This window comes from Gymnoscopelus braueri, assembly GCF_963280865.1.
Source record: "Gymnoscopelus braueri genome assembly, chromosome: 17".
NCBI lineage: Eukaryota > Metazoa > Chordata > Actinopteri > Myctophiformes > Myctophidae > Gymnoscopelus > Gymnoscopelus braueri.
The window spans coordinates 24,337,809-24,350,882 of NC_137617.1; the positions used below are offsets into that span (position 1 = coordinate 24,337,809).

Sequence of the window (13,074 nt, forward strand, 5' to 3'; positions counted from 1 at the left end):
CCAAACAGTTTAATCAGAATATGATAAGCTAGCCTACTTCTGCACTTACTGTATAAATACTGTGAACATGAACAAAGACCAGTCCAGGATAAACACGTCATCGAAAGTCAGAATGCGGAGCTTGCTTTTCCGAAAAGCTACAGAAATTATTGCCCATGATAGAATGGAAAATAATCAGTAAAAATGTTCGGTTTGGTGGATCCGCAATATTCAATTCAGTTCCTCAGATATTCCTCAGAAACTAAGCTGAAATAACCTGAACCCACTCTTGTCTCCGGTTTCGTGAAACTTTCACCCAGAGAAACTATCCGTTGTGCAAGTATTTTTATGCACAGGTTTTCATCACTCCCACATGTCTAGTATTTCGATGTTTTGGAGCGTTCAATTATGTAACACAAGTTAAAGCATAAGGTGGTGCTCCAGGTATGCTTCCTTGGATTAATTTGTCTTAAAGTTGGCGTTTCATAGTCAGCCTATTGATTTTGATTTGCTTTATTTGACTAACAAAAACATATTTAGGAGGTCATACACTATATACATTATAGTATATAAATACGTATATATAAGTATAAAATGTACTTATTTCCATTGGGGTCCAGCCGTATACTAGATTGGGACCTAGTCTTGTTTTCACTTGTGATTAGAACATCTGTCCTCCACACAATATCACAGAATGCACATTATACATTTTCCCCCTAGTCTAAAGTCAAGTTTCTAATATTTTCCTACCATTTTGGTTCAGTTTCTAAACTATTTTTTTTTTCCATTGGAGGAACAGTGATTTGGGTACGAGCCATAAAACACAATATTAAACTACTTTATTTGCCTGATCTTTTTCCTTCCTGTTTGTTTGTGTGTGCGTGTTCAGGGTTTGGAGGTGATCGAGTCAACCAACCTGAAGTACTTCACCAAAGAGATGACTGCTGAGTTCTATGCTCTCAAGGGCATGTTCCTGGCGCAGATCAACAAGTATGTAACTGCCTGCCTGCTTGTCTGTCTGTCTGTCTGTCTATGGTTAGACTGCCCTAGCATGTCTGATATCTGGTCTAGAGGGGCGGGTTCAAATCTGCTATTTTCAAATAGCTGATGTTAACTCTTTGACTGCGGACGACGCGATAACGTGTCAAGTGCTACTTTGTCCAGTTGGCCGTCGACGCGCTCGACGCGCTGGACGCGCGTTCATTGTTTAATCTCTGATTGCGCTATGCTGCTTAATATTCAATGTTATTCTCGAGTTCCACTTACTTCACGGACATCTGCATCCGGTTTCATGACCTGGATTCCGTTTCCGGTTTTTGATTCTTTTCCCCAGTCATTTTCGTCCAAAATAGGTAAATAAACGGTCTTTCACACGGTATGACGGACAAACGGACAGTTTCTCTTCTATAATCTATGGTCTGGGTGACGATCAGTCATCGCCGTCGTGTATCACGACGGCATTTTGGCGATCAAAACAATCTGGGACGACGTCACTTCCGTTTTCATGTTTTTCCCTGTCTAATCTATCAAGAAGGCTGAGAGAGACCCAACGACCTGATCAAGCAGTCATGTGCTGCACTCTAGTGGCGGATTTGTGCTGGGTCTTTACATTATGTCCCCTTAAATTATTTTCATGAGAAAAATTCAAAATATAAAAATAAAAAAACACGAAAATTGCTGGCACTGGGGGAGTACTTTATGAAAATACTCTGGCAGTCAAAGAGTTAAAGTGCTCATGTGGCCCATAGTCGCTTCTTTTGGGCTGGTTTTCCTAGACCTGGTTGCTTGTTTCTCTCACAGAATCTGGCAACACTGCCTGCGTCCTGTCAGCTTGCAGCTCTAATCTTTCATCTTCGCCTTCACCTGGCTCGATGGCAGCTTTGAGAGATTACGATACAGTGTGACACTATGCGCGCTTGTCTCCATGTTAACCACTTTCAACCTGTCATTATGCGTGGCAATTTTTCAAAGGTAGTGAAAATAGAAGCAACACATTGCAATGCGTTGTAGTCGATCTATTTTCACTATTCATCATACTACAAAGCATATAGGGCTTAAGTGTCAGAAAATGCGATTATGCGATCGCATAATTTACCGCATAATCAGCAAAATGGTGCATAATTATTCGGGGGTAATGTTTTTTCAAAAAGGCTGCATCGCATAATATGCGCTTCGCATTGCATATTTCCGTTTCAACTTTCGCAACTTTTACATATTTCGCAACTTTTCGCAACTTAACGCATATTTAAATATTTCACATATTGCCCATATTTCACAACTTTCCGCATATTTCGCAACTTCCCGCAATTTCACAGCATAAAATTGCAAAAACGCACGCATATTTCATCGCAAAATCAAGGATTTTAGCCTGCATAATCTCAAGAGTTTTAGCCTGCATAATCTCAAGAGTTTTAGCCCGCATAATCAAGAGTTTTAGCCCGCATAATCAAGAGTTTTAGCCCGCATAATCAAGAGTTTTAGCCCGCATAATCAAGAGTTTTAGCCCACATAATCAAGAGTTTTAGCCCACATAATCAAGCGTTTTAGCCCGCATAATCCAAGAGTTTTAGCCCGCATAATCCAAGAGTTTTAGCCCACATAATCAAGAGTTTTAGCCCACATAATCATGGATTTTTGCCCGCGTTTTTCTGGAGGGTCTAAAAGTGTGACCGTGACTACAGTGTGATCTTACGCACATGGGTTGTTGCACACACATATACATTTAATATAAATTTGGTTTGTGCACATTATGCACGTACAGTATACACACAGGCTCTCTTAATTCAGCTGCCCCAATTCCATACACGCGCGTGCATTCACCCCCATGTTCATGTACGCCCGCTTAACATGGCTTTGCCTCTCGGCTCCCCTCCTCTTCATCATCTCTGACATGACGGTGTCCTGTGGGGTGAAAGACAAATTGAGGACAGCGTATTAAACGTATATGCAGCTGAATAATTAACTCCAGGCAATTTGCGAGAATCTCTGGGATCAGCAGAACTCGCCTCTGCACCTCTGCAGGGTTGAAAGCAATCATTACCCCCCCCCCCCCCCGCCCCTCCCCCCAATCATGCCAGAGGAGAATTGGCAACATATTGGGGTTAGGGGTTGGAGCAATGTGTGTGTTTTTGTGAATGCATATATGTATGTAATGCATTTTAGTGTTATACGTGCAGGTGTGTGTGAGCGTGGATTCGATGGGGATGGGGAGCGCGGGGTGACGTTTTGACAGTCAAGCTGGGGCGTTCTGTGCGTGGAGTAGTTAAGTTGCAGATGTACTACTACTTTGGCAACTGTCTGCATGATGGAGGCAACACCCATTTAAACGTTACTGGAGGGGCCCTCTCAACACTTGACTCCCACAGCAATCAAGCTTCCTTTTTTTTTTCATCACACGGCAAACAGGCTTTTTTTTTATAATAACACATTAGTGCTGATTGGCTTGGGAGACCTTTTATAACTTAAGTAAGCAGCGGGGGTGGAGGGTATTGGCTTTTGGAATCGCTCTTAAATTGGAGGTCTTTTTTTTTTACCTACTGTAGCTGAAACAGTGCTTCTTAGATTGACAGGCCCCTCCATGTTTATTGACTACTGCGGGGGTAAAAAGATTCCTGGGGTGCACTTCACTTATTAATCAAAGCCCCCAGGAGGGAAGTGGCGGGTAGAAATTATTCAAACGTGCCAATGGGGGCGGTTATAGGATCCTATTCAGCGTGGTGAAAGAAAAAAAAAACAGCTGATGAAGATATTTTGCGTCAGCACAAAACAGGTGCAGTCGAACTCCAGGGCATCCCGTCACAGTTCACCTGTCACAAGCCTCCTGGATGCCGTATTATAACGACATTTCCAAATTTTCAATGTCGAAAGTAGTGAATCTTCTCAATGGTTTTAAAATGGGTGCAGCATCCCAAGGATCTCGACTTTAACTAGCTGCAAATCTCCCTTAAACTGTGGAAAATTGCTGTTTGAATATAGATAAATATAGCCGGTAGCCTTTTTTTTCCATTTGCCTCAACGCGGCAAGCCGTCACCACTCTAATGAACTTGGAAGATCCTAACCTGCAGTGCCAGCTAGCGTCACGATGCTTTGATCTGCGAAATAGCTTCTCGGTTTTGACCCGCAGAACCTACAAACTCTGTGTGTGACTTTAAATCAAGCTGTGTAAAGTGCATAACGGCAACAGTGAGCAAAAGGACTCGGAGACGAGAGCGCATGGAATGCTGCGCCCACCCAACACACACACACACACCCTGTTGTGTGTTTTGTTTTGGCCAAAAAGCCATTTCACATCTCAACTTCTCCATGCGTACTCACCCTTCCATTACAGAACGACTAACCCCCATCCCCCCCCCCCTCTTCCAGGTCAGAGGAGGCCAACAAGGCGTTCTCGGCGGCGGTTCAGATGCATGACGTGCTGGTGAAGGCCTGGGCCATGTGGGGAGACTACCTGGAGAACATCTTCGTCAAGGACCGCCAACTGCACCTCGGGGTCTCAGCCATCACCTGCTACCTCCATGCCTGCCGCCACCAGAATGAGAGCAAGTCCCGCAAGTACCTGGCCAAGGTGAGGTCATGGTCGAGAGAGAGTGTGCTTTTTATGAACATCTCCGTGTGCTTGTCTGCCTGGTTTAGGGCTAGAGTTACACAAAATGGGATGAAACGCGTCTGTCCTATACATGGCCAACATGTGTTTGCTGGAGGGAGTGATTTGGTTTCGTTAACACTTACTTTTGGTTTGATAACCACATATTTCTATATTTATCTTTTTTTAAGGCCTAGATTCATGCGTGTGATATTGGTTTGTACGACTACTATGGTTTGTACAACTACTAGAGGGCAGGGCGCCCTGCCCTCTAGCCGCGCACGGGGCTCTACTGAGGGTTCGCTTATTTTGGGGTTACAATATGGTGGGATAAAAAAATAAAAAATAAATGTAAAAAAAATAAATAAACTATCACCAATAACAACTGTGCAACAGATACACAAGAAGAAGGTCTTAGCAGTGCAGTTCAGCATTAGTACAGGTTTGAGCAGGGCATAGACAGCATATCCATTATCCAGCTTTTTAAATTTGGTAAAGCAATAAAGTGTTCCAGAAAAATGCAAGAGAAATGAATAACTAACTATAATATCAGACAAAACCCACAAGAGTGATCATCTGGGTCATAATGGTGAGACTGTACTTTGTGTGGCTGTCAGGGGGCCTCACATCAAATGGACAAGGAATGTGCACATGGAGGAGCGTAATAGATGATTGTTAGTTTATCTCCTCGATTGCTAAGGGGTAGAAAAAGCATGGAGGTAAACTGTATTGGTGTGTTTTATCTGGGGGAAAACCGCATCAGCATGACACATCCTCCACCTTCCACAGAACCCTCATCGCTGTACATTGTTTCAGTACCCTCTATCGGCTCTTTTTCAAATTGGGTCACCATTAATTCTCTACTATCCCGACCTCCATCTGCCCCATACATTATCGCTGCTGATGAGAAGCAAGGCTCCTTCTCCTTTTCTCATTTTATTCCACCTCTTTGCCTGAGTTTGGAGGAGCGGAGAGTAGTGGACGTTTGATCGGTTCCCCTTTCCGACAGTGGGTCAGTGTGTCAGGGGTCCAGAGGCTTGACGGAAGGCCTCTCTGCCTCCAAGGTTAACGGACTAATGGTCTTCCCTGTCGCATCATTCCTTTCTCTAACCTACCAAGCCTACAGTCCACTACTGTACCTGGACACACTGTGTGGGTGCAGGTACTGTAAGTGTGTGCGTGCTAGGGATGTCTTCAGTGACTAATTTCACTGGCATTTTTAACCGACTACACGACTAGTTTAAATTGAAGGGAACAATCAGAAAACACATTTTGCCATTAATCAAGCCATTAAAATGCTGATCGCGGTAATCCGTTCCATAATTGCAGCCAGTTGAAAATGGCATGTTTCGCCAAAAATACATAGTAAAACACAGGAGCCGAGATACAGAATATTTCCCAAATACTTTAAACAGGTAGTGAATGGAGCAGTAAATCTTTGGAACACGTTATCTTCTGGTTCTGTGTGTATAAAAAAAATAAATATATATATATATATATATATATATATATATATATATATATATATATATATATATATATATATATATATATATATATATATATATATATATATTATTATTATTTATTGTTTTTAAACGTAATATTACGTTTTTGCCACTCAGCCTTTGGATTTGCAAAAACGTAATATTACGTTTTTGGCACTCAATGTACAATGTGACAATGTGTAAAAAAAAGATCAGATTTTTGTCAAAAAAAATCTCCAAACCTTTGTCTTTATAATTAGATAAGCCTCTTTAGTGTTGCTATTCATATTGATAAAAAGCTGCCATTGACATTTTGAAATCGGACAATTACACTATTCAGTCACATGACCTTTTTACTGGCAGGAGGAACCACGAGGTGTCATTATTAAAAATGCAACAGAACTCCCTCGACCGAAGCTCTGTTCTCCAATCAAGAGGAGCCACGGAGAGGGATTAATTCAGATAGCTTAATTACAAACTACCTCTGTTTGACCGTGTGGGACAACATCACCACATGTTCTCTGTGGTTCATCCGCTTCCAAGTCGAGACCACGTCATCAGTCTTAATGACATTAGCTCAGGAGGTAGACAGGCCGCCTGCGAGACAGTATGCCGGTTCCATTCCGGCTCCTCCTGGCTGTGTTCCAAAGCAAGACACTGTCTGAAGCACTAAACTGCTCCCAATGCGCAGGGTTGATGCCTTGCATTGTTGCCTCCACTGTCTGTGTGTGTGAATGTGTATGCATTAGCATATAATGTGTAACAGTACGTCTGTGCCATCGCCGTGTGTGTGTGTGAAAGGGCAAAATGTGAAGTACATTGCAAAGCGCTTTGAATGGTCGGAAAAGACTAGAAAGGTACTATACAAACGCAGTCCATTTACCATTTGCCACCGCCCCCCCATTCTAATAACCTCTATGTTGTTGTTCTGAAGTGGATGATTGTGAAGAGAGGATTGGAGAGGGAGAGAGATGGAAATGGAGAGTAGAGAGGCGGTTTGGATGGGGGGGGGGGGGTGGATTTGGTTGCCCCTGGTATCGTGCCACATGGCAAGCCAGGCTGGTTTGGCAGCGTGTGGGTCCTGATGGATGGGAGGAGATGACCAGCGATTATCAGTAATTAAACACAAGCTGTGGAGCCCCGGTCAACTGGCTCCGGCAGAGCCAGAAGGGAACTGACTGAGAGAGAGGGGTTAATGTCTCCATCATCACAGTCTTGACACATGCAGACACATGCTGTACCCATCGTGTTTGTGGGTTCAAACACACTTTAAGATTCATGCTTGCACACAAGCATACAGAATTGCTTGTAGATTTCTGTGTGTGGACATGTGCGAGCGCACACACATAGTTGGATGCTCATTCACACAGGCATTTGAAGCATTCACGGTCAGTGTTGCCAGATTCTGTGAGAGAAACAAGCAACCAGGTCTAGGAAAACCAGCCCAAAAGAAGCGACAATAGGCCACATGAGAACTTTAACATAGACATCAGCTATTTGAAAATGGCAGATCTACAAGCTCACAAAGCGTCACGATGCGACGCGTTGTAAGCTTGTAGATCGGCTATTTTCAAATAAAATCTTGCGGGGGAAATTATAATAAGCAGATCTGGCAACCCTGTTCACGGGCACACATGTAAGATTCTCACACACACACACACACACACACACACACACACACACACACACACACACACACACACACACACACACACACACACACACACACACACACACACTGGTGTCTGTACTGTATGCCTCCCACACATACTGTCATAATGCTTATACATGTACAGTACATTCATGCTCTGCATGGGGAGAAGTGCAGAGGAGGGATGGGCTTTCACACTGATTTCAGCTTTGATCATCATGAGGCGTGCCTTAATTGTTAATTCCTCCACGCCCACCACCCCCTGCTGTGAATAAGAACTGCGGGAAAGCAGCCATTATCTAACAAGTAATGAAGTCCGTGCCACCCCCTGCGCCTTAGTGTAACTCCCATTACTGCAGAGCATTTAGAGTATTATAATAATGACAGTGTAATGATAGAATAACCACAATGTTGGATCTTTCACTCATGTATTTCCCACCTCCTCTCACCGTCTCTAGGGGTGTGTTTTTTTGTTGTATTTTTGTATAATGACATTTTTGAGAAGTGGCAAGTTCTGGGCTGACTCGGGGGGAAAAAATGATTTTGAATCGAAAAAAAATCGCGAATTGTTTTGAATTAGGAAAAATCGTTTTTGAATCGTATTTTATTCTATTTTATTGGGAATCGTTTGTTTTGAAATCGTGACCCCAAGAATCGGATTCACAGCCCTAACCGTCTCTCCCTGCGTCCATCTGTCCATTTCTCTTCTCTCGTCATCACCAGGTGCTGTGGCTGTTGAGCTTTGATGACAAGAACACGCTGGCGGACGCGGTGGACAAGTACTACATCGGAGTGCCTCCCATCCAGTGGCTGGCTTGGATTCCACAGCTGCTCACCTGCCTGGTGGGCTCAGAGGGCAAACCGCTGCTCAACCTCATCAGCCAGGTGAGAGACACACGTCCATATTACCACTGCTGTACACAAAACAAATAGGAGCAGGGTATGGTGAACTAGTCGGCTGGAGTTTCACTGCCTGCTAATAGGCTCTATGCACAGCAACCATAATGGAAATTATTATTGGATTACGTTGCTGATAAACAGAGTCAAAGAGAATCTATATTGCTAATATTGGACACAAATATTGGACACAAAGTCTGGAGTGGTTTGTGTCCAATATTAGCAATATAGATTCTCTTTGACTCTGTTTATCAGCAACGTAATCAATGGAAACCACTTTCAAATGGCTTTTAGAATCGAATTAAGTCTGATCGTTTTTAGGATAGGCTTATGTTTGGACAAATGCCCACATTAGCCCCCCCCACCCACTCCTCTGTAGTTCAATCCCCATCTCCTCTCCCTTCGTTGTCCACTGTGAGTTGAACTCTTCCAGTTCTCTACTCGTCGACTCCTCCAAACATCTGCTACCCCCATGTTTTCCCCTCTCCCATTAGTCTTTGACATGTTTCCTACTTTTCTCATCCGTCAGTGCTCATCGCTGTCAAGCCTAATCTAGATAAATTAACCACATTTATGTCAAAGTGGTCTCTCTCTCCAGCATTACACTTACCAAATTAAGCATTCGGTTTCGCCTTTGCTGTCCCTTTTATTTATTATTATTTTTATTTCGTTTTTTTAAAGGGGGGGGGGGGGGGGGGGCTGCACTTCTCCAGTCCCCTGCCAGAAGCTTTTAGAAATGATGTGTGGAAGGACTGATGATTATTATTAAGTTAATACGCGACGCATCCCACGCTGCAGCTACAGATCTAGTAATTAAGGCGAGGGCTAATTTTCTTTGGTTTAATTGAGTTTTATTTCTGCCTGATTTGAGCAGAGTGAACCTCAAAGACGAGCGCTCCATGGCAAAACGGCTCCAGAAACAGAACTTTGCACTTTGAGCGAATGAAAATGAACATGTGGAGGAGTAGAGGGAAAGAAGAACACATTATAAATAGGTGTTGGTAGAATAGAACGAGCAATTCCAGGGAACTAGTAGCGCTAGTGAAGAGTTTGTATGTCGGAAACTTTATTTGCCAGTTTATTATCAGATTGCACTAGCTGACGAGAGGTTCAGAAGCTTAATGATAGAACTGGAGCAGGAGCGTTATATTTGGGTTCAGTGTCTTGCTCAAGGACACTGCGACAGGACACCTGGCCACTGAGCCGTCACGCATTAGCTAATAAACTGGTATTAATTTAAACCTTTGACCTTGCTGTCAAAGAAAGAGTCTCTCTGACAGCAAATGCCACCCTTATATGAATACATGCAAACTAGTGGCTGTAGGAAGGAATACGCCTCCTGGAGAACTGGTGGACGACCCTCAACCTCAACCAGTTTTTTTTTCTTTCCACTTTGCCTTTACATTCCTTTTATATGCAAAAGCACCTTTTAAATGCACGATGGGCCTTATGTCTTCCTGCCCCCGTCACTAAATTATTTAGAGCTTCTGCATGGCGGCGGCACAATGTTTAAAAAACGCTGATTGAAATATTGATGAAGGTGAGGAGAGAGCAGTGCCTGGGGGGGATGGTGGCGGGCGGATGAATCAAAAGTTAACTGAGAATCTAACACGCACACCCTCTTCTCCTCCTCCTCCTCCTCCTATCATCTCCTCGTCGACTGTACCTCACCGCCCCGCCTCACCCCCCACCCAACCCCTCGGTGCGCTTAGCCCCGCCATGTGCCGAAATATGACATTTCTTATCTTCCCTGTTAGTGTGGTGATCTCTGGCTCTCCGCTTGCTTCCAAACCTCTCTCCTTTCCACTCTTTCATCTTTAATGCTGCTGTTAAGCGCCACTTAGGGCTCCCCTCCGCTATACTCTTTAACCCTTGCTATCTCTCTTCTCATTTCTCCATTGAACTTTTGAATAAATTTTTTTGGCTATATTGTCACCGAAACCCTGGCCATATTAACTATATTTTAGAGGATACCTAGTATGGATGTAATATTTATTTATTCTCTATTTTGCATTTACAGGAAGTAATTCATAATCGAATCATAGAGACTTTTGATTTTAAAAATACACAAAAATGGCATCTATTGAATATATATATGTCTTCATTATGACCGTGGGTATGCTCTAAAAGTGTGAAAAACATATTTTTCATTTCACCATGTAAAAGAGGCACATGCTACTGTCTTTGTTTATTTCTGAAAACAAGTGTATAGGCCAATGCAATGCTTTTATTGTTATTTGTTGAAAATACTAAACAAATCCCTGGAACTATTTCATCCAAACAAATCCCCCCCAAAACAACAATTTATTTAAAAAAAAGAATACAAAAATTATATAAGGGGGGGAGGGGGCGTGGTCGAATATTCGAATAATCGTTATTTATACAATTATGATAATCAAATTTTATTTTGGTCACTTTTACACATCCCTACTCCCAACTGTGTCATCACCTTTGAGTGTAATCTATATTGAGCAGGTATTTGTATACATACTGTAGGCAGCTATGTATTTGTATTTCTGAAAAGCAGAAGTTATTAGATAATTATGTTATGAATGCAGAATGTTATTCAATTATCAAAAGAAAGTTCTTACAAACATGTCTTTTAATTAATGACCTTATAGGCTACACAGAGCCGTAGGCTATAAATACTGTAATGTCGTCAGTTATTCCCGTATATCCCACAATAAAAAGCTGTAGCGCTACAGCTACAGAAACGGGTAATCATTACATCAGCTTGTTGCATGCGTGTGCGTTTGCACGCACGCGCACATCCGTTAAATTATGTTGGTCTTATGTTGGTCTTGGTGTGTGTGTGCACGTCTGACACACACATAGTGTCAGACGTGCCGCTGTGGAATGATTTATGGACATTCGCGCGCATGTGCAAACGCTTATTTGGTGGGCTAGTTGGAAGCGAGACACACACACACACTTAAAGTCCACGCTGAAGTTATGACAGTAAGTAAGCGCAATTTCTTAGCCTATATGCTTAGTTAAAGTTTGGGAGACCAAGTGTGTTGCTGTCTTGCATATTAATAATGGCATTGATTGAGAACAGCTGGTGAGACAGACAGTCGGGGGCTGGGGGAGAGAGTTGACACACGCACGCACGCACGCACGCACGCACGCACGCACGCACGCACGCACACACACACACACACACACACACACACACACACATACACAATGGATCTTCCTTCGTTGTAATAGAGAGAGAAACGTCCTGGCCAGCTCGTGTCGTCTCTCAACGTGAAAATACTTGAATTAATGTACTTTCTGACACGTGGTGAGATCGCACATAATAAGCCGGGGGAGAGGGTTCACACACACACACACACACACACACACACACAGTGATGTGGATCCTCCTTCGTTGTGATAGAGAGAGAGTTTTTTTTCCCGGCCTGCTTTTTTTTTTATTGTCCAGTTTGGGACATAATAAACTTCAACTTGAACTTGAACCTGCTCGTGTCGTCTCTCAACGTGAAAATACTTGAATTAATGTACTTTCTGACACGTGGTGAGATCTCACATAATAAGCGCTCCGTCCGTTGTATCAATACCCCTGGATTCCACGCATGCGCAGTTTGATCATCCCATAGCTGCTGGGCTGTAACCATGGCGACGATAGATCCCATAGCCCAAACTCCGAGCAGTCATGTAGTTTCCTAAAATATGAGGTGTACGGAAAATACGAAATTTGCCAGCGTGAAATGTAGTTTAGTAGATTTCCCATGGCATACATTATTATTTGTGTATAGAGTGGAGGAAAATGCACGACTGGTGTGGTAGAAGAAGGCGAACGGACAGGAACGAGTAAACAGGAAGTAGGAACGCATACACAGGAAGTCCACCCACTAGGCGATTTTAATATAGGGTTAGGGATTAGCTTGAGTCATGCGGTTTGAAAGCCGCTTATAAGGCCAAAGGCAAACTTTGCTAAGTTTCATAGTTCTACTCCTCCTTCATATCGAGCCTTAATATACCTTACCTCTCTGGACCCCACATTGAGTTGTGCTTCATTGTAAAATCCTGAGTAACACTGAGGAATTTACTTCTGTATGAGCCAGGATGTGGAGGTATCCCTTTCTGCCATGCAGCCTAGCAGAGGGCCTAGAGGGGATCGGGTTGGCTTTCTAATGGCAGCCCAGGAAACTGCGCTATGACACCAGAGAGTACCTTGTGGTTTGGTTTCTTCTGTGAAACAATCGCATGACCCTTAAGCCAAGACTCAAGAGACGCACCTTCTGCCCCCCATCTAGAGCTGAAGCCCACCCACACCCTGGAACAGGTTTCACACAAAAAAAACAGAGGCTGTGATGTATTGATGTCTGCTTCAAGACTGCGCTTGTTCAACATCGGTTCTGTGTTCAAAGAAAAACTGCAGATATGCATTTTTTTTTGGCTCACCAGCTGTGGAGGGACGCCATGTTTCTTGTCGTTACCTTAAGGCGTTGGCTGTGTTCCGGCACAACGA

General features: G+C 43.3%; 1 protein-coding gene across 3 annotated transcripts in view; it reads left to right on the forward strand.

Moving 5' to 3' along the window:
- trrap (transformation/transcription domain-associated protein) overlaps positions 1 to 13,074 on the forward strand; it is a 141,393-nt gene that overhangs the window by 98,639 nt on the left and 29,680 nt on the right. For all 3 annotated transcript variants that reach the window (XM_080456225.1, XM_080456227.1, XM_080456226.1), the window contains 3 exons: positions 869 to 969; positions 4,343 to 4,544; positions 8,424 to 8,585. In XM_080456225.1, coding sequence (XP_080312351.1) covers positions 869 to 969; positions 4,343 to 4,544; positions 8,424 to 8,585 — 465 coding nt within the window. The remainder of the gene's footprint in view (positions 1 to 868; positions 970 to 4,342; positions 4,545 to 8,423; positions 8,586 to 13,074) is intronic.